Genomic DNA, 20,413 nt, shown 5'->3' on the forward strand with positions numbered 1-20,413 from the left:
ACAACTTCTAGCACTCCATTATGGACTTGATTCCTTTGAAAATGGAAATTTGTGTCAATGGGTTTGCTTCTCCCATGCAGCACTAGGTTCTTAGCAAGGCTTATAGCTGATTTGTTGTCAATTATCAACTTCATAGGTTTCTTCACCTTAATATTCAGCAGCCAAATAGCTTGACATGCAGACAAAGCACCTGTAATGTATTCAACTTCACAAGTTGACAATGCAATCACTGACTTCCCGGATATTTAAAAAAATATCCAGAAGTACTTCTTCTGTCTACTCTATCACCACTCCAGTCAAAGTCTAAGTAGCACATAAGTTCTGACTCACATTCAGTACCAGAAGGGAACAAAACTCCATACTTTAGAGTCCCTTTAATATACCTTAGAATCCTAATTGCAGCTTGGTAATGTGACCACTTTGGTTTGTTCATAAACCTACTCACCATTTCAACTGCGTAAGAAATATCAGGCGTGTTATTACAATGATATCTCAGCGAGCCTACCAACTATTTAAAAGTTGTAGCATTTACATCATCACCTTTAGCATCAAAATCCAACTTGTGATTCGTCTCAGCAGGTGTGATTGCAGACCTGCAATTTGACAGCTCGAATCTCTCTAGAGGCTCAAGTTCATACTTTAATTGATGCAAAATGATACCCTTCTCAGAGTATAAAACCTCCATCCCAGAAATTATACCAACTTTCCTCGGTCAATCATCTCAAATTAATTCATCAACACCTTCTTGAACTTTATTATATCATCATAATAGGTCCATGTCAGCAATATGTCATCAACATAAAGACATACCATAATTATATCATCAGAATTGCCTCCAGAAGTATAATGAACATAAAGGCCATATTCCATCTCATAATTTTGAAACCCCTACTTTCTAAAAAAATGAATCAATCTTCAAATTCCAAGCTTTGTGTGCTTGCTTCAATCCATACAAGGCTTTATGAAACTTGTATACCATCCATTCCTGATTCTTTTTCACAAATCTAGGAGTTTGTGACACATAAAATTCTTCTAGTAAAAGACCATTCAAAAATGCAGATTTAGCATCCAGTTGTATCATATGACAATTCCTATTAGAAACTACATTAATCACTAACCTAATTGTTTCATGTCTAGATACAGGTGCAAACACCTCAAAGTAATCTAGCCCAGTTTTCTGAATAAAACCTCTAGCTACTAACCTCGCTTTGTGTTTCCCAATTAATCTATCTAGCTTCAATTTCACCTTGAAAACCCATTTGATGATGATGGGTTCTTTTCCTTTGGAAGCTTTGTCAACTCCCAAGTCTTGTTTCTTTCTATTGGCTCAAGTTATTCTTTCAAGGCCTTCAGCTAGACTTTCCTCTTGAGTGCTTCGTCTGTACTCACAAGTTCAGAGTCTACTAACACGACACACTGAATGACTTCACCTTTAGATTCTATTTCAGTATCATGTAACATGTGAAACTCTATAAACCTTTTGGGTATTTGTCTCATCCTTTGTGGTCTATGAACTTGTTGTGAATCTTCTACATAACATAGAACAATGTCAACTTCTAAACCTCCTTTAGAAACAATTCCTTTAGAATTACCACCTTCTGAAGAATGACTTTTTCCAGCGGCATGATTAATTCTAGAAGTTTGACTCTCATAGTCTTGAACACCAGATTCTGGACCACCTTCAGAGTCTGGATCACTTCTAGAGTCTGGATCACTTCCAGAATCTCTGTCAGAGTCACCTTCCGACTCTGATTCACCTTCAGAGTCATAATCATTTTCACCTTTAAAGTCATCTTCAGACTCTGACTCATCTTTAGAAACAACTTCCAAACTTCTTTCAAAAGCACCTCCAACATCAGAGGCAGGATTAGACGTGTTCCTATCCTAAGTTTATGATTATTTTACTATGAAATCTATGATAAATTCCACCTTCTTAGAGATTATACAATCAAGTTTATAAGCACATGTACTATAGTACCCCACCAATAACATTACTTTACTGCTATCATCCAGCTTCTCTCTTTTAGCATCTTGAACATGCTTATAACATACAGAACCAAATACTCTAAGATGAATCACACTTTGTTTAACCCTTGTCCACTTCTCAAAAGGATTAACTTCATTCATCTTCTTAGTTCGACACCTGTTGAACACATATGTTGCAATCGCAACAACTGTGGAAGGCAGAGGTGTAGAACCAGACAGTGAAAAAAATAAAGTATTTGCAGTTAGATAATGAAACTAAATACAGTAATAAATTTTTTATGCATTTCTGTGAGGAGAACAGAATCTAAAGAAACTTTTATGTGAGGAAGACACCATAGTAGAATGGTGTTGCATAGAGAATGAACATGACTCTAACAGAGAAGGCAAGGTGCCTTCGGTTGAATGTTGATATTTCAAGAGGCTTCTGAGATGCAACACTCAATAAGGCATGATATAGTCTATAGATCACCGTGGGTTTCATTGAATGGCAAATTTGTAGAGTATGTGTGGGCAAGTAGCCCTATTGATCTGAATAATTAGAGGACTTTTAGGTGTCCATCATATATACATATTTCAAGTGAGGATCGGTCTAAACTTGACCTCAAGTCAAAATAGTGCATATTTTTTTGCTACAATAAAGGTGTGAAGGGGTACAAGTTATGGGATTCGGTTAAGAGGAAGGTGGTTGTCAGTAGAGGTGTTGTATTTGATGAGCAATCGATGCTGAAACAGTCAGATGTGACAGTTGCGTCAGACATTGAGGTAGAAAATTATAGTCCAACCGAGATCATAGTGGACATTGAGGAGCCACCAACGGGTTCAAGGAAGATGGTAGCCCAACAACAGAATGGACAAGGCTCAAATTCTGGTGGAGTGCAAGATTCAGGCGGAGTACAAGATTATACACTCGTGCGTGATATGGAGCCCTATCTTATTACATCTCTAGTGAGATATGGATTTGAAGACTTAGTATCATATGCTTTTCTTACCAGTTCATCTTTACCAGTTCAGGAGACTCTTCTACTTTTCAAAAGGCTATGGCTAGCCATGAGAAAGATAAGTGGATGGGTGATATTATGGAGGAGATAGAGCCCTTGATAAAGAATGAGACATGAGATCTTGTTCAACTACCATAAGGAAAGAGTGTTATTGATTACAAGTGGGTGTATAAGAAAACCCAACAATGAGAGAGAGAGAGAGAGAGAGAGAGAGAGAGAGAGAGAGAGAGAGAGAGAGAGAGAGAGAGAGAGAGAGAGAGTGAGTGTGTGTGTGTAAGACTCGCCTCGTTGCAAAAGATTATTCACATCAAAAAGGGATTGATTATGATAATATTTTTAGCCTGTTGGTTAGATACACTTCTATTATAACAATATTAACCCTGATAGCTAGGAGAGATATGCACTTAGCATGAATGTAAAAATAGCTTTTCTGCATAGTAATTTAGAGGAGCAAATTTGTATGAGGCAGCCATCGTGAAAATGAACACCTCAAAATAATTGTATTATTTTTACCATTTCACAAGGCACATAACCATTCAATATTATGTTTCTTAAAGAGGGAGCTTCTAGGCTAGAAGTTCAAAAGTCTTATAACCTAGTTGTGCCAACTAATTTGTACGGCTACTCCATTGTGGTCGGGGTGGGACCTCCTCCCGTTTGTCATTAGTGACAAAAATCCTAAACCATAATACACAATAGTGACCATATCCTATAACAACTCTCCAATAATTGCTACCCCACACCTTTTATTTTGATTATTGAGATTTAAGAGTTGGTAACAAAAATGATTCAACGGTTCTTTTATTCCATGCACTTTCTTAGACATAAAGTATGAGATTAAGTTCTAACAGCAATTTTTTTAAAAATTCCTAAACTAAAAAAAGTTAGCATCGTTAATCATGTCTAGATTTCAGGTTTAAAGTTCCTGATTCCTTCATTGAAGAAAACATACACATTAATAATTAGAAAATAATTAAACTATGGGATTACTAAAGAGAAGGAAAAAAGCAAACAACCAAACTAAGAAAACCTCGTCCCTATTTTCATGTATTATTTATTATATTTATCACTTTTGCTTTTCTTTTTCACCTCTTTATCCCTTCTTTTTGTTTAGTTTTATCCTAATTATTATAAAACTCTAACTTCCTGCGAAGCACCGAAACTTTGTTACGTGGTACTCCTCTACACAATGCTAGATCTCCAATGGTTTCACATATAAGATCTTTGAATATGAACCGTTCGATGTCCAACACTACGTCTCCAATTTCCACTTGGCATTCACCCCATTCATTCTCACCCTTCATGTCCTTCTTCAACACACCACATATAACCTCAAACATATCCTCCGATGATTCTTCCCTCTCTCGGATCCTCCGAAACTCCGACCAGATTTGATGTAACGACGGTAGATTCTCCAACTTCCACGGTGGCAAACGGCGTTTACAGTTGAGAATCTCATGAATGGTGTCGAAGATTAACTTTCTTTGAAGAGTGGAAACTTTGGAATTGGAAGTGTTTTTGTTTCCCTTGAGGTACTGTTGCTGTTCCAGTAACAGAAACATGTCATTGTCTTTGTCTTTTGGTAAGTAGTTAGAAGCTCGAAGTACTTCTGAAACATATACGAAATCGGAATCCTCTGACTTGGTTTCGTTTGAACTCAAAGCTGTACTCCAAGCATCTTCTTCTGACTCCGCTCCTAGATCTGCAATTTCACCGAACTTCATTAACATCAAGCGAGATTAAGAAAAAATAATTAACTAACTAAAAAACAAATAAATGCAGATAACTGACACTGCTAATTTATTTAATAAAAATTACGACCATCACACTCAAACGATAACAACGATAATTATTTAAAAATATGAATAAATTAATTATTTAAAAAAAATCAAATTTATTTATAATAATTTATTTACTCCTACTTTCAAGTATTTTCACGGGGACACCACTATCGATCTTGAAAAGCAGAATGCCATCACTCTCCCACGTGATTCTACAAGTATTCTTCTGACGTAGTAGTCAATGAACCAATCCAACCAACTACGTTTCCAAAGAATCAAATGATTGGTCCACGTAATATGCAAATTTCACAACCACTACCACTGCACTACTAGTGTGAAAGTAATAAAAAGTCTTGTTTCTTGTTTTGTGTAGTAAAGAAATGACAATACACCATTCACCCAAGCAACAAAACAGTTGTAATTGTTGTGAAGAAATGGAAAGAACAGTTTGGTTCTTAAAAGACCTAAACACGCGTACCCTATCAATGACATCACACCTAATATTAACTTTTTCACAAGTAAAAAAGCAATGACCTTAACGCCAAGGAAGCAATGATTACGACTTATGTATGTACGGACAAAACAAAACTACTGACCTTTATATTCAATGCATCTTTTCATTACTGGAGATGGTGAACACGACGAGTCGTCTTTGTAAAACGACGAGTCAAGAACCGATACGGGACTCGGTTGTTGTAACTCAGTTATTTCCGCTATACTGTTGAGTAATTTATCACACCTCTGCAGTAGCTCTTTCCCCTCTCTGTATTGGTCCACCACCTTAATTAGCCTCTGCACCGGAAATAAATTCATCTCATTAATTAATTCAATTAATAAAATTGATTAAAAAAAATTAAATAATCAATTTAGCAAACCTCTGTGTCGGTACGTGAAGAGTTACTGAAACTACCATCAGAAACAGTAGACGATTCATCTTCCGCCATGGTTTTCTCTTCCTTTTGGTAAGTTGTAACTTTTCTCATCCTTGGCGACCGAATCGGTGATTGCCGGTTCGGTTCAGTCTTCGCGGATTGAACGGGGGAAACTCTTCGGCGATCAACACTGTCATTCACTCTTTGCTCTTTCTCCATGCTAGTAACTTTCCTCACGCGGTTAGGACTGCGCGTGGGGGAGTTTGCGGTGTTTCTGTTTTTAACATTAGGTTGATTATGATCAGTTCGAGTCTTTGGATTGGACCGGAAAGTGGAGACGGGTGGAGGAGAATCATTCCCGGTTCCGGTCCAACCGGTTCGGTGAAATGATTTTCCAGGTTTCATAAGAACTATAGGTGATTCGTGTTCCTTCACATTCTCAATGACGAAGTTTTTATGATTTGCTAATTTCTTAGAATGTAAGAGCCCTTTCAGCTGCAATGCTTCAAGGATTTGTTTCAGTGTTTCCAGATCTTTAGAAGGTTCATGAATCCCACGCATCTTCAACCGTTTCTCAATCTCTCCTTGAACGGAAACAGAAACACTCTGTTTCGGACCAGGGAAAAAATCAGCGGAATCATAGAAACACTTCTTTTGTTTGGTTGTTATTCCTCTGACTGGTTCTGTTTTCTCAGTTAGATCTGAGTCTGTGCCGTTTAACAATGAACCACTGTCGAATTGGAATTGCTTTAACTGGAAATTCGTAGTGTCAAAGAAACGATACTGTTGAGAATGAGATAGATCTCTGTGAACCGTTGATTCCGAAGCTGATCTCTGCAGCTTCGGGTTAGGGTTAGGGTTGGGGTTAGGATCAGAGTCTTCGAGACCCATGAGCTTTGCAACAACGCTAGTGGAGCGTCGTCGTTTCTCTTCATCTTTAGGATGAATCGTTCCTTTTGCATCCATTACGGCCCTGCTATCTAACGATAGTCTCGGTGCTTCTCTGGCGAATTTCCATGAAGATCTTGTTCCTTCTTTGAAATCGAAAACCGGAAGAATCTGAACAGTCGGTTTTTCGGGTTGAGTTGTTTCAGCTTCTGGTGTTGATTCAGCCGGTGAGTTACAACCGTTTGTTTCCGGTTCCTGTAAAAATACGAAATCGCTACGTTATAATTGAACACAGAGAATGAATGAGAGTGATTTTGAGTTTGAATCTGTACCGTTGGTTTCGTGGAATTGAGTCTTTTAACGGGAAATGAGTGGTGGCGATCGAAGATGTGTAGGAAACCTGCCATGCACCCCATCTGTTTTTGAAAGTGTTTCTCAAGCTTTTGATCTTTTGCTCCCGTTCCTCTTGTCATTCTCTCTTTCTCTGTTTTGTTTCTTTCACAAATCTCAATGTGAAGGCTTCACCATTTTTTTTCACATTCTCATTCCTCACTCTGGTTCTTACTTCTTAATACTGTTGTGGTATGTGGGCACCCTTTTATTCTACACTCCCGCTTTTCTCGTCTTTAAAACGCCACACCAGAACATGAACCTTGTCAAATTATAGTTTTGCCCTTCATTTTGTTTTTTCTATAATTTAATATATGAGACATAAATGATAGTAATAATATCTCTTCCCCGGCTTCATCCTAATTTAGTTTAAGAAATTTATTTAGTAATGTCTGAGAAATAAAGATTATAAATAGTTTTCTAAAACATCCTTCAATTTTAAAATAGAAAGAGGAATTAAAAACTACAGAAAAAAATAGTAATAATACGATAGAAAAGAGACTAAAATTTTATTATACTTAGTTACAAATGACTTCAAACAAATAACACACTTCCTATTTTTTCTTATATAAACTTATCATTTATGTGAAAGTGTAGAGACAAAGACATTAAGACGAGGAGGATCACAATAGATAGTTATTTTTTCTTTATGAAAATACAAATCATAACATAAAAGGCTCAAAAAGGCTTCGTTACACTTGTTATTATTGTTGTTATTACAATCAGACCCTTTAGTTTCCATGAACCCGGTCATGTGATTATCGTAACTAATGGCTAACTTAGCAAGATTGTGGGCTTTCAAATTAGTTTCCCGATTGAGAATATGGATTGATCCATTGATGAATCCCATTAGGTTTGGCTGATTTGAAGCGCCAATGCACCAACGTGTGTCCTATCCTAGTCATCATTCCTTTTCTACGCTTCATCTACTTTTTGCTTCCTTCTCATCTTGCCATGTCTATCTTTTGAATCACTATCATCCTCGAATCTTCCCTTCATTACGTTTGTCTCTTCATTGCAATTTCCAAGAGCTTTTCTTGTTACATCCTTATTTAAGTGAATCTCTTTTGTGACAGACAACGCCTTCATAACCATAACCTTGCAATTCGTGAAATAATCGTGTTCTCAGCTTTCAACTCCCTATTCAGATGAAGTGAAAGTATGATTGTTTGGTCATCCGCCACTGGAGGGTTGGAGTACCCACTTGTCTTCCAAATCGCTCCTGCCAAGTAATCCCCCTTTTTCATTTTTAACGTTGCTCCCATGTTCCATTTTCCAGCCTCCTCCATATTTGCATATGTACTAATAAAATTTTCCTTCATACCCAATGTTTTTTTAATGATTTCCTTATCAGCAAGCTTATTCATGATATTATGACAAGCTTTGAAATCGTTTTTCAACACTTCATTAGAGACATGTTCACTCAAGCTTTCTTTACTATTCATACCCGATCTACTATGTGTGTCTTGTTTGTCAAATCTTCGTTTCTAAATGATTCAAGTTAATAATGCTCAGCTTTGGTTTATGAATATTGCGATAAATATTCAAACTCTTATTGTTCTAATGTTTGTTTTTAGAATCCTTACTACTATGATCCCGATTATTACTATTTTATTTTTTGGATTTTTGATAAGTGTGGACCTGATTATACCTCTCGTTGTTGCCTTTGTAATGCATGATCGTTCTTTTCTCATCCGTATAATTCTGATACAGACCATGGAGATTCACCTCGCTCTGATTCACCTTTGCTCTAGTTTGATTTTCCTCATGTAAGTTTCCGTCTTGTTCTTCTTTATCCTGCTTGGTAAGATTAATCTTGGCCTGGTTGTTCATCTCATTCTTCATCCTATCATCTATGTGGTTTTTGTTATCATTTTTCTTGGAGATCTCACCCTTATACTAACATTTATTTTCCACTGGTTGTTTCTTTTGGATTGTGCCTCTGATAGCATTCTTTCTCCATCTTATATTGGTTCAAGAACTTATGGATTTGCTTGGTTATCTGACCCATATTATACAATGTCAGGCATTTTGTTTGAAAAAAATCTACTTTTTCCTCTCCTTTACTATATAGAATCCTTCTGTTATCGTTATATATGTCTTATTTGTGTTGCAGATGCGGATTATGGAAATTTTCCTTTATTGGTTGATCTTTTATTATACTCGTCCCAAGCTCCTGACACTTGTTGTTATACAGGTTAGGATTATCCTTCACACTATATGTTTGATTCATTTTAGAGAATTAGTCATTGTAACGACTTTGATTAACTTTTCATTTGACTGGTTTGTTTGTTAGGTGGATATTGATTTTCTGTCTAGGGAGCTGCTGATGCATAGTGATCTCGTTACTGACTATGTTTTGTCGCTTAATGTTATAATCTTTGAGAATATCATCGCTAGGTTGTTTGTGTTCTTTACGGTAAGTTCTTTGGCCTTCTATAGAGTTTCCTCTGCAACTGCTTGTCATACTATTTCTTTGATGCTTATTATTCCGGCTAAAGTCCTTTTTCCTCTCTGATATTTTTTCTTGAGAAACGGTAGTGTTTGTTAGAACAAGATTTGTTCTGATCAATATTCTTAGTTTTGATGATAACAATGTATATGAATTTTGTATGAGATAATGTGGTACTCTAATACTATACAATTTCCATTTCAGGAATTATATAAAGAGTATGCACAAAATCAGCGCAAGAAGCACTGACTCAGAAGGTTCAGCATACAACATCAGAACATGGCCTGGCAAGACATCAGAAGATGGTCAAGCAGAATCAGAACATGAGTCTATGGTAGCATCAAAAGAACTTGAGATCAGAAGCAGAAGCACTGAAGTTCTCATGGTATCACGCTCAGAAGCACTTCAAGGTCAGAAGACAAGAAGATGCTCTGCACCAAACTGTTTGACTCTGATGATATTCAAACGTTGTTCACACAAACATCAGATCAGAAGCAAGTACTAGCTGGCAGGCTACGCTGACTGACAAAAGGAACGTTGAAAGCTATGAAAGGCAATGTCAGTAGACACAGCGAAAGCAAGGCTCGAGGTAGTTGACAAAAGAGTGAAACATTAAATGCAATGCTATACGGAATACGCAAAGCATTAAATGCTCCCAACGGTCATCTTCTCAAACGCCTATAAATATGAAGTTCTGATGAGAAGCTATGTTACGAATTCTGAATACAACACTTGCGCAAATATACAGAAACGCTGTAAAATTCAAAAAGCTCTCAAACTTCATCATCAACCTCACTACATTGTTGTTGTAATACTTTAGTGAGATTAAGCTTAAACTTAAGAGAAAATCACAGTTGTGATAATAGCTTTATAAGAAGCATTGTAACTCTTAAAAGAATTTGTTTACATTAAGTTGTAAGAACTAGAGTGATCAGGTTGTTGATCAGTATACTCTAGAAAGTCTTAGAGGGTATCTAAGCAGATTGTTCCTAGAGTGATCAGGTTGTGATCAGTATACTCTAGAAGACTTAGAAGTTGTCTAAGTGGAAAACCATTGTAATCTCGTGTGATTAGTGGATTAAATCCTCAGGTGAGGTAAATCACTCCAAGGGGGTGGACTGGAGTAGTTTAGTTAACAACGAACCTGGATAAAAATCATTGTGCAAATTGTTTTTATCTTACAAGTTTTAAAGCTACAGTTATTCAAACCCCCCCTTTCTAAGTGTTTTTCTATCCTTCAGTGTTAATGTATCGTGTGTTATCCTTTATATGGGTATTTATAAACTAGTATATAGCTCTATTTCTCGCCCACCAAATGTTGTTGATAATTGTCATGATTTTCATTAAAGTCACGCCATCTTCCTTCTTTAAGATCTCCCACAACCATTCTAGGAAGGTAGTATTATGCATTGTTCTTGCGAAAAACACTAAACTGAGTTACTTCCTTATAGGAATAGGGGAGCCGCAGTGTGGTATGTTTTTGTAGGATTTTGGGGGATTTGGGTGCTATGATAGTGGTATGTCTTTATCCAAGATGAATATCTTGCTTATCCTTGTGCGGGAGCCCCTCATATAGCTTATTTATTGTACCTTGAAGATCCTAATTCAAGAGGCATCCATTGGATTCCCTTATGTTTCTTACTCTTCAAAACATCTGCCATTAATCATGATCACGTATTTAATTCTTGTATAATAGTAACATTAATGGGCCGACTTATGCTTTAAACGTTACAACCATGACCGACTCATGCCCATTGGTATGAGACTAGGTCGCGTAATAAACCTTTCCGACTCGTGGATCCTACTCATAGCTTAGGTAATGAACCTACCCAACAAATGGGCCCTGCTGATGGGGTTGGTATTCGGTTAGCATCCTGTCTCGACCCTCCTTGATTCTCATCTCAAGCGGCTACATATCCCGGCTTAGTAGGAATATTTTTGGGATGTATATAAGCCCCCCCCACCCCCATGAGCATAAGTTCTATTTCAAGGATGTGATGTTCGGTCATGAAGCCCAGAAGGTATTCTAGGCCAACATCGGGTTCTGTACTAGACCCGTACCTCCGGTGGCATGGAAAATGAAGAGTTGCGTCTTTCTGAGTGCTATAGGCTCTCTCATAATATAATGATGTTTTCATTGGGAATTGATTATAGGTGATTGTTCCTTTCTTTACTCCACTAATCATTGGGTCCCTATTTAAACCCTATTTCCCCCATTCATTCCATCTCAGCATTCATAACATTTTTCTTCTCAGCACCCATTTCAATCAAAGCACTCACTTTTCTCAATTTTTTCATTCCCTTCTCTTACTAGATTCTAATTTTTCATCCTTTTTAGAGAATGGTTAACATTAGAGAATGTGATAGTGAAGGAAATGTTAAAAATCTCAAAAATGTTGAGTAAAGAAAAGAGATGTGGGATCAGTGCATGCGGGAGATGAAAGATGCTTTAGATCAAAAAGGGTTTGACCAGGCTATAGAAGAAGTTTATGGTGATATATTTTCCCCTTTAAGTGATTCTGATTCCACCTCTTCTTCCTTAGGTTATGTGGAGTTACTAATGGAAATTGTCACTCCTTTTGATAAATAAGTGATGTGCTATTAGAATAGCTCTTTCGAAGACATAGAGATTGACAAGCTTTGGTATTTAAGGGACATATTCTCAATAGGAAATGAAGAGGATGTCATTCTAAAGGCTTCTAATCTAGGAGAACGCATATGTATTCTTCTTCTGAAGAGCTCAAAGGTGGAGTTCTTTTACTCCTGAAGCCTGAAGAGCTCCTGGAGGATTTCTAGATCCGTATTCTGTTCTAAGATTTTGAAGCGAACATACTGAAGACCGTGAATGTAGCCCCATCCTAACTTCGTCCCAACAGTTGGGGCTTCATAAAAGCTTTTGAATAAGTCTGCGAGGCAATGTGTATTGTACCTACTGTAGACTTGTTCTTCTCATTCTTTGAAATAAAATGAGTTGAGAAGCGTAATTGGATTCAAATCAGTGGTATTTCCCAAAAAAAGCTTCATCAGGTGTAAACCAGCAACTACAAAGGGTTTAAGAACCGGTTTGTGCAAGTCAAATATGGGCCGAGGTGTCCCCATGTACTTTTTTCTTTGGACGGGTATCCCTATTTTCCTCACTATTGGACTAGAGATCTGCTTTCGATCTCTGGTTTCACGTACAAAAAGTTGAGTGAATCGGAGATCTAGTCTCTAGAAATCCTTGACTTTTTCTGTATGATGAGGATTAAAGAATTATTACCTTTAAGTGATAAATAAACTCCAGCTTTCCTTGGTAAATGTCGCAACCTATTTTTGAGCGACCATGTTTCGAGTTCTCTTCTTTTACCATGTCACTTATACTTGTTGAAATACGTGAGGCTAAGAGACATTTGAATAAACCGTGTGTTTTGTAAAACACTACGGAGACTTTATTATATATAGAGAGATTACAACTAATTACATGATATAATCGATGTGGGACTATTTTATATATAAATATTATTAACTATATATTTACAAATATCAACACTCCCCCTCAAGCTTGAGCATATAAGTCAACTGCACCAAGCTTGCCACATATATAATTAGTTATGGAACTTCGCAGGGATTTTTAAACACATCTGCTAATTGATCATTGGAGTTAACAAAGGTTGTGACAATGCCGCCTGATTCAATCTTCTCTGTGATAAAGTGACAGTCTATCTCAATATGTTTGGTCTTCTCATAGAAGACTGGATTTGAAGCAATGTGTAATGCAACTTGATTATCACAAAAAACTGTCATTAGTCTTGCTTCTTCAATTTGAAGTTCTTTGAGCAACTGTTTTAACCAAATGAGTTCACATGTTTCCATTGCCATGGCCCTATACTCTACCTCGACGCTTGATCTTGCAACAACATTTTATTTCTTACTTTTCCAAGATATAAGGTTTCCTCCAACAAGTACACAATACCCAGAGGTGGATCGTATATCAATAGTTGACCCTACCTAATCAGCATCGGAGTATCCAACTATCTGAGTATGTTTTTTATCTTCATACACGAGGCCTTTTCCTGGAGCATATTTGATGTATCGCAGAATCCGGACAACAACATTCATGTGTTATTGGCAAGGAGAATTTAAGGACTGCCTTACCATACTAACTGCAACAGAAGTGTTCGGACGAGTGACTGTGAGATAATTCAACTTTCCAACCAATCTCCTATACCTTCTTGAGTCAGATAGGGGCTCCCCCTGAGTGGGTAGGATTTTGACACTTGGATCCATAGGAATATCAGATGGTTTAGCGTTCAACAAACCTGTTTCTTCCAAAATATCCATAGCATATTTTCGCTTAGAAATCACCAAACCATCTTTAGATTGAGCTACCTCAATACCTAAGAAATAATAGAGTTTACCAAGAATGACCAGCTTCACTACGGACCATACTAAATTGTTGTACTACAGTGCTGAATATGCCAAACCAAGCTCTCGGAGGTTGCTTAAGACCATAAAGACACATGTGTTGCCTACAAACCATATTTGAGGAGTCCCCCCTGAGCAACAAACCCAGGCGGTTGGTCCATATATACTTCCTCTTCAAAATCACCATATAAAACTTGGAAGAAGCTAGGATCAAATCTTGAATCATCATCAACTCAACTCAATCCTTCTTCATCATCTTCATGTCAAGGTGGATTCTTATATAGTTGTAGCCTTGAAAGGGGGTTACATGAATTTGGGAGTTAGGGTTTTATGATTCTTACCATATTTGTGAAATTGAGGTTGATACATTATATTCTTGGTGTGTTGTATCTCTATTTTTGTTAATTCATGATCTATGATGTTGGGTATGTGTGATATAATGATATATGTGTTAATATTGATGATGTGTTGTTGAGTACCAAAGCTATGTTGATGTTGTTGTTTCTGTAAGAACAAGATTTGGCTATGCATATGGCCTTTAATTTTGATGATAACAATATATTGTTTCTTATAGAAAAATTTTGCACCCTTATGATTTTGTATAGTGTGTAGCTTAATGTTAACAGGTTCTGACTCTGAAGAAATGACGTGTGGTGCCATCAATTTTTGAACTCAACATACTCTAACTCTAAAGATATGAAAAATTACGCTTTACAAAGAAAAATCAAGTTTTGGAATGCTCTTTTACAATGCTTCTAAAATATTTCTCATCAAATGGCTTTTAAATCTGACTCTGATAAAGGAGCTTCTGAAGTTTTCAAAGCTCTGATATTCTGCACAACGCAAGTTCTAAAGATTCTGAAGACCAAGTTATGAAGACTTCGAAGACAAGGTTCTGAAGAACAAGTTCTGAAGTCTCTAAAGACAAGGTTCTGAAGACTCTCTTACAGCTTTTGACCCTTCTAAACATGCTTCATCAACACGCATTTTGAAGCCTCTGAATATTAGAAGATAAGAACAAAAAAATTTTACGTAACTAAATAGTACATGACATAATATCAAATATTTTTTCCACTGTACTGATTTTATGGAGAAAGACAACACTATAGTACCATCTTGCCTCCCATTTTATTCTGACCCTTATGCAAGAATACAACTAAGAAATTGTGGAATTTCATCTTCACCCTTCAACGGATTTTTCTTTGGCTATATAAAGAAGACTTGAAAGAATGGAAAAATAACTTTGCACAACAGTCTTTTGAAAAAAATCGCTGAAACTCTGTTTGATAGAAAAACATCAAGCAAGGAAAATTTGTTCATACACTTGCTTTCAAACACTTTTGTGTTATTCATTGAATTCAATTTTTGTAATTACCTTTACAGAAGCAAATTTATAAACATATCTTTGTATCTCAACTTTTGAGTTGATTATGTTCCTTGAGAGACTAGGGTATAGTCATAATTCTCAAGAAGACATTGACAATAGATCTTTGTGGTTGTAATCAATTTTAGTTATAGTGGATTAAGTCCTTATGAGAAAGCGAAAGCGAAAGGACTGTGTCAAATAAAGATCCACTAATTTTTGTTGAAACACAATGGAAGGAGTTGTTCTACCTACTGCGCCCGCTGTTAATGAAAGAGATCACTATAATGACAAACCTCCAGTTTTTGATGGAGAAAAGTTTGATTATTGAAAAGAAAAAATATAAAGTTTCTTCAGAGTTAATTTTATCAGGTAGAAAATATTTTTAGCTTCCCGTAGGTTCGAACGACGCGTTAAACAGACACCCAAATCATAAGATATGATTTTTTCAAAGTTTTTCAAAATTGTTAGCTTCAGTAAGGTAACCGCTTACCTCAGAGGATGTAACCGGTTATTTCACCTACGTTGCCTTTGTTACGCAAAAATTGTCCCAGGTAGCCGATTACTTCATTTCAGGTAACCGATTATTTTAACTTATAGTAGCCACTGTTTTCAAAATCTGATTCAGGTAACCGATTACCTCATTTCAAGCAACCGATTACTTCACTGTATCAGTGAAAAAATCGGCTAGTTTCAAGTTGCGATTTCCAAACCCTTCAACCCCAAAAATCACAAAATTCATATCAAAATAGGTACTCATTGTTTAACAATTGTTACTAAAATTCATACTACATAATTGGCCATTCCATAACATCAATTCATAACAATATCAACAATTTCAAATATTTCACACAACATCATTATCAACATTCAAAACATCTCAGACACATCAAAACCCAATTTTATACAAACACGAACATACAACTTATACGCCTAATTCTACCATAACCCATCATCATATAAACCCTTATAGTGTTAGAACCCCACCCTTACCTTAGTGTTCTTGAAAAACTTTGACCTTAGCAATGAGAATTCTTCCTCTCTGAGCCCCAGTCTCCTATTCTCTCTTTCTCAAATTTCACGATTCTTTTCTCTCTTCTTTGTTTTTTCTACTAATAATCTTTAGACCCTTATTAATACAAACCCAAATTACCCTTCCTTATTTTTTAGTTTAATTAAATCCAATTTTATTTAATAACTATATTATTATTACTATTAAAAATAACAATAATACTATTAGTTATAATATTTGCATATCCTCTTCTATCCTCAATTTCACGTCGTCTCTACCTTATTCTAAGATATTCTAACCCACAATTTGCATCATACCATACACATCATAACACATAAACTATTTCTAAAATATAAAATAAATAAGATTAAAAACGGGGCATTACAGAGAATATGTTCTCAAGGTTTCAAACTCTAATTGCAGGACTGAAGGTTTTGAACAAAGGTTACTCTACTGTAGATCACATTAAAAATATTATTAAAAGCTTACCTAATATATGAAGGACTATGGTAAGTGCACTGAAACTCACTACAAGAAAAATGAGTTTTTACAACGATAAAAGTTGTTGAGAAAAATACGAAGTTGCTGCAAAATGTATTTTTTGCAGCGAAAAAAATGTCGTTGCATATCGTTGATATAAGTGTCGTTGTTAAAAGTTGTGCAGTGACATTTGATGTCGCTGTCATAACAAATGTTTTTACAATAATCATTATTGTTGCCTTATTTGATCAAGTACAATGCCTATAGTCGTTACCAAAAGATGTTTTTTGTCAACAACTAAAGATGTTGTCGAAAATTATTTTTGTCAACAATATGAGTTGTTGCCTATATTATATACCTCAACCATAAAAATAGTTGGCATGGATTAGATTTCGCAACAATTTATGTCATTAATAAAAATATAATTATATTTTTCAACTTCCTTTCAAAATTAGCATCATTAATTTCATTTAAAGTGTCATTATTATTTAAAAATACATAATTTAACAATATAAATCACAACATTGATAATTTTTTTAAAGAAATATTAGCAATAATTAATATAATATTAAAATAAAAAAATACCACAAATTATCACAATTGATATAAAAATTTAAATTCTTAAAAACATCAAAAACTAAATATTAATAAACAACCTTGTTCCCATAAAAAAAAAAAAATTACATAGTTAACAAATGAAATTTTGACTCTCGCCAACATGATTATTAAGTCTTCTTTATATCTTTGCTTCGAAGCTTTCTTGGTGAAGTAGTTGAAGTACTCTTATTTGACCTACAATTTCAAAATAATAAAAAATTAACGTACAAGTTTCTTTTACAATATATTCTTTTGCAATAGAAAAAAAACTAATATAGTAAAAAGTCACATCAAAATATAAAATGAACAAATATTTACACATTATCAAAACTCTTTGTTACACAAAAATACTAGTTCACCTACTCCTAGAGTAATAATGTTGCTCCCAACTTTTTACATAAAACATAATTAACATCCATGACACTATATATTAATAGAAATCTTGAAGAGCACTTGTATAATACATTATCATTAAATATAACTCTTATAACAAATAAATTATACTTAAAATATTCATTCCACATATGCAAGACATTAGAAAATCTTACTTACAATTTTTCTATAGTGATGTTATTAACTTTGCGATTCGGTTCAAAAGTTGTATTCAGTGTGCTAGAATATTTTCCTTCCTGTACAAATATTCAAAATAACACTGATGACATATTCAATAAAATAAATAAAAAATTTATATAAAACTACTAATTTATTATATTTTATAATAGCTTCAACAAATATGTTAAAAACCTGTGGAATATAACTTTAAAAAAGAGCAGCAACAGTTTGAGAAATTATTTCAAATTTTAGAATATAGACTTCAAATTCGTTGTTAAAAAATATACCTTTGTTGTTATTATAGTATTGTTACTTCAAATTCATTGTTATTCTTTGTTACTCTTTAACCAATAATGTGAAAATTCAAGTGAAACGGTATAGTCTTCATTGTTACTTCAAATACTCTTTTCTTTAGTAGTAGAAAGATATTGATAATAGGTGAGATTTAAGAGTATAAAATTAAAGATTGTGACAGTAAACTAACCAAATATAATGGAGCCATACACTTGAGATATAGGGATGAGTAAGTACAAATTAAGTGAAAATGGTAAAGAAAGAGAATCTAAATTTTTATGATATGTAAGTTAGTTTGAAAGAACAAAATAGAGTTAGAGAATATGAAGGTATAAAAAGTTAATGGGTGGTTCGGAAACAAAACAAAGTGAGAGAAAGAACCGTGTAGTTGTTTTTTTTTTTTATGTACCATTCTAGTTTTAACTTCTCTTTGTTAAGATATGTGTAGATTATTTATAGTTATAGATTAAGAGATAATAAAATAAAAAATAAATAATTAATAAATAGTTAAGGTTAATTTTGGAAAAAATATAGGCCAATCCAAAAAACCTATCCTCTTTATATATATTAGAATAGAATTATTATATTTATGTTAGATCATTTTTTTTTGTATTTGGTTCGATATAAATTTTAATTATTTTCTTGATATATCATTTACCATACTCAAAAGTCAAAACAAATATGTTACAAAAATATTTTTTAAGAAACTATAATTTTTCTATAAAAGAATTATTTTTAAAAGTATGTAATTTTTTCAGCAATAAAGAAATTGTTGCGGAAAGATAATTTATTACAATAACTTTAAATAGTTGCTATATGTATATATAAAATTATATTTTTTAGCGATAATATATTTTTTTGGGATACGTTATTTTCCCTTAAAAATAATGCTATATTTGAGAGATGTATAAAGTTATTACAACAACTAACATTAGTTGTCGCAACATGAAAATTAAAAAATTAAATTGTTTTTAGCAGCTATAGTAATTGTTGCGATAAGTCATTTTTCTCAACGATAATATAATTGTCGAGAAATATAATAATTTATTGCTACGACTTACATTAGTCGTTGCAATATACATATTAAAAAGTTGAATTATTTCCAGCGACAATATTAATTGTTGCGATAAGTAACTTTTCTCAGTGATAATATGATTGTTGAGAAAAACAGTAACTTATTATTACGACTTAAATTAGTCGTTGTTATATGCATGATATTGTCAACAAATTGAAAGTCGTTGCAAAAAAGTCGCTACCAAATATCTAATTTCTTGTAGTGACTGTCTAAAGATATGAAAAACACCACTCTTGGGGAACTTGTTAGTTCTTTGAGAAGTCATGAACTAGATCTTAAAGAAGATGAGCCTTTCAAGATGAAGAGGAAGAATAATATGAAGAGATTTTGAAGAATAAGATGAGTTGTCTCTTCTCTCCAAAAGGGTTAACCAACTTTGGAAGAAGAGACAAGGCAAGTCCAGTGGATAAAAAATGACAGATGGTCACTTCTAATATACTTCTGGATAGAAGAATGGAATTAGCTAGGTGAATGACATTATAAAGATAACCTAAGTTATAATAAATAACTTAGATGGTTATGTTTGGACGCAAGGGTACCTCAGTGTGTATGGTCTACGAGTAATCGCTTGAATTATGAATTAGAATGCTTTGTATGGAACATGTGTGGTTTTATATTATGAGATTGGTGAGAGCAATCATATGAAATATTAGTGAAACCTAATCTTGTATTCGAGAATATCTCTATTCATGTGTATCCCGATTTCCAAACTCATATAGAGTAGTAATCGGAAAGGCGAATGATTGATTGAGATGGATACCGTGACCCGTGTCCATAGTCCATAGATTTGGATCGGCCGAGGAAAATATTCCAGTTATAAGAAGTTTATGACCTGTGTCCATATTCCGTAGAGTCAGATCTTCTGGGGAAAGACGTTCTTTGATGGTGCAGATAATCGTGATCTATGTCCACAGTCCATAGATTTGAATCGTTCAGGAAAAGCTATCAGAGGTAACATAGATCCATGATTCGTGTTCATAGTCTTAGACATGGGATCGGTCAGGGAAAGATACTTTGTTGTTGGTTTCCTGAATCATTATTTATTGAGTCATGATAACTCAAGTTACATGCTTCTATACAATTCGAGTATCGCTTGGATGCTTAAGTTTTAGTTGCATTATTAGAGTGAGACACGAATAACGAAAGAGACTTTAGTTAGAAATTAATAATAGATGCCTCTAGAGCAGAGTGGACCGATAGGATAGGGGAACTCACTGATATTATTATCTCACTCCACTATTATTATTATTATTATTATTATTATTATTA

General features: G+C 34.6%; 1 protein-coding gene across 1 annotated transcript; it reads right to left on the reverse strand.

Moving 5' to 3' along the window:
* Window positions 1-3,833: 3,833 nt before the first annotated feature.
* Window positions 3,834-7,140, reverse strand: LOC131610134 (protein LONGIFOLIA 1-like). Its single transcript, XM_058882009.1, has 4 exons — window positions 6,858-7,140; window positions 5,641-6,780; window positions 5,362-5,557; window positions 3,834-4,686 (listed from the first exon to the last, which is right to left on the reverse strand). The coding sequence occupies exons 1-4, from the start codon at window positions 6,996-6,998 to the stop codon at window positions 4,106-4,108; spliced, it is 2,058 nt and encodes a 685-aa protein (XP_058737992.1). The 5' UTR covers window positions 6,999-7,140; the 3' UTR covers window positions 3,834-4,105.
* Window positions 7,141-20,413: the final 13,273 nt, after the last annotated feature.

Source organism: Vicia villosa, linkage group LG6 (assembly GCF_029867415.1).
Source record: "Vicia villosa cultivar HV-30 ecotype Madison, WI linkage group LG6, Vvil1.0, whole genome shotgun sequence".
In the NCBI taxonomy this organism is placed as follows: Eukaryota; Viridiplantae; Streptophyta; class Magnoliopsida; order Fabales; family Fabaceae; genus Vicia; species Vicia villosa.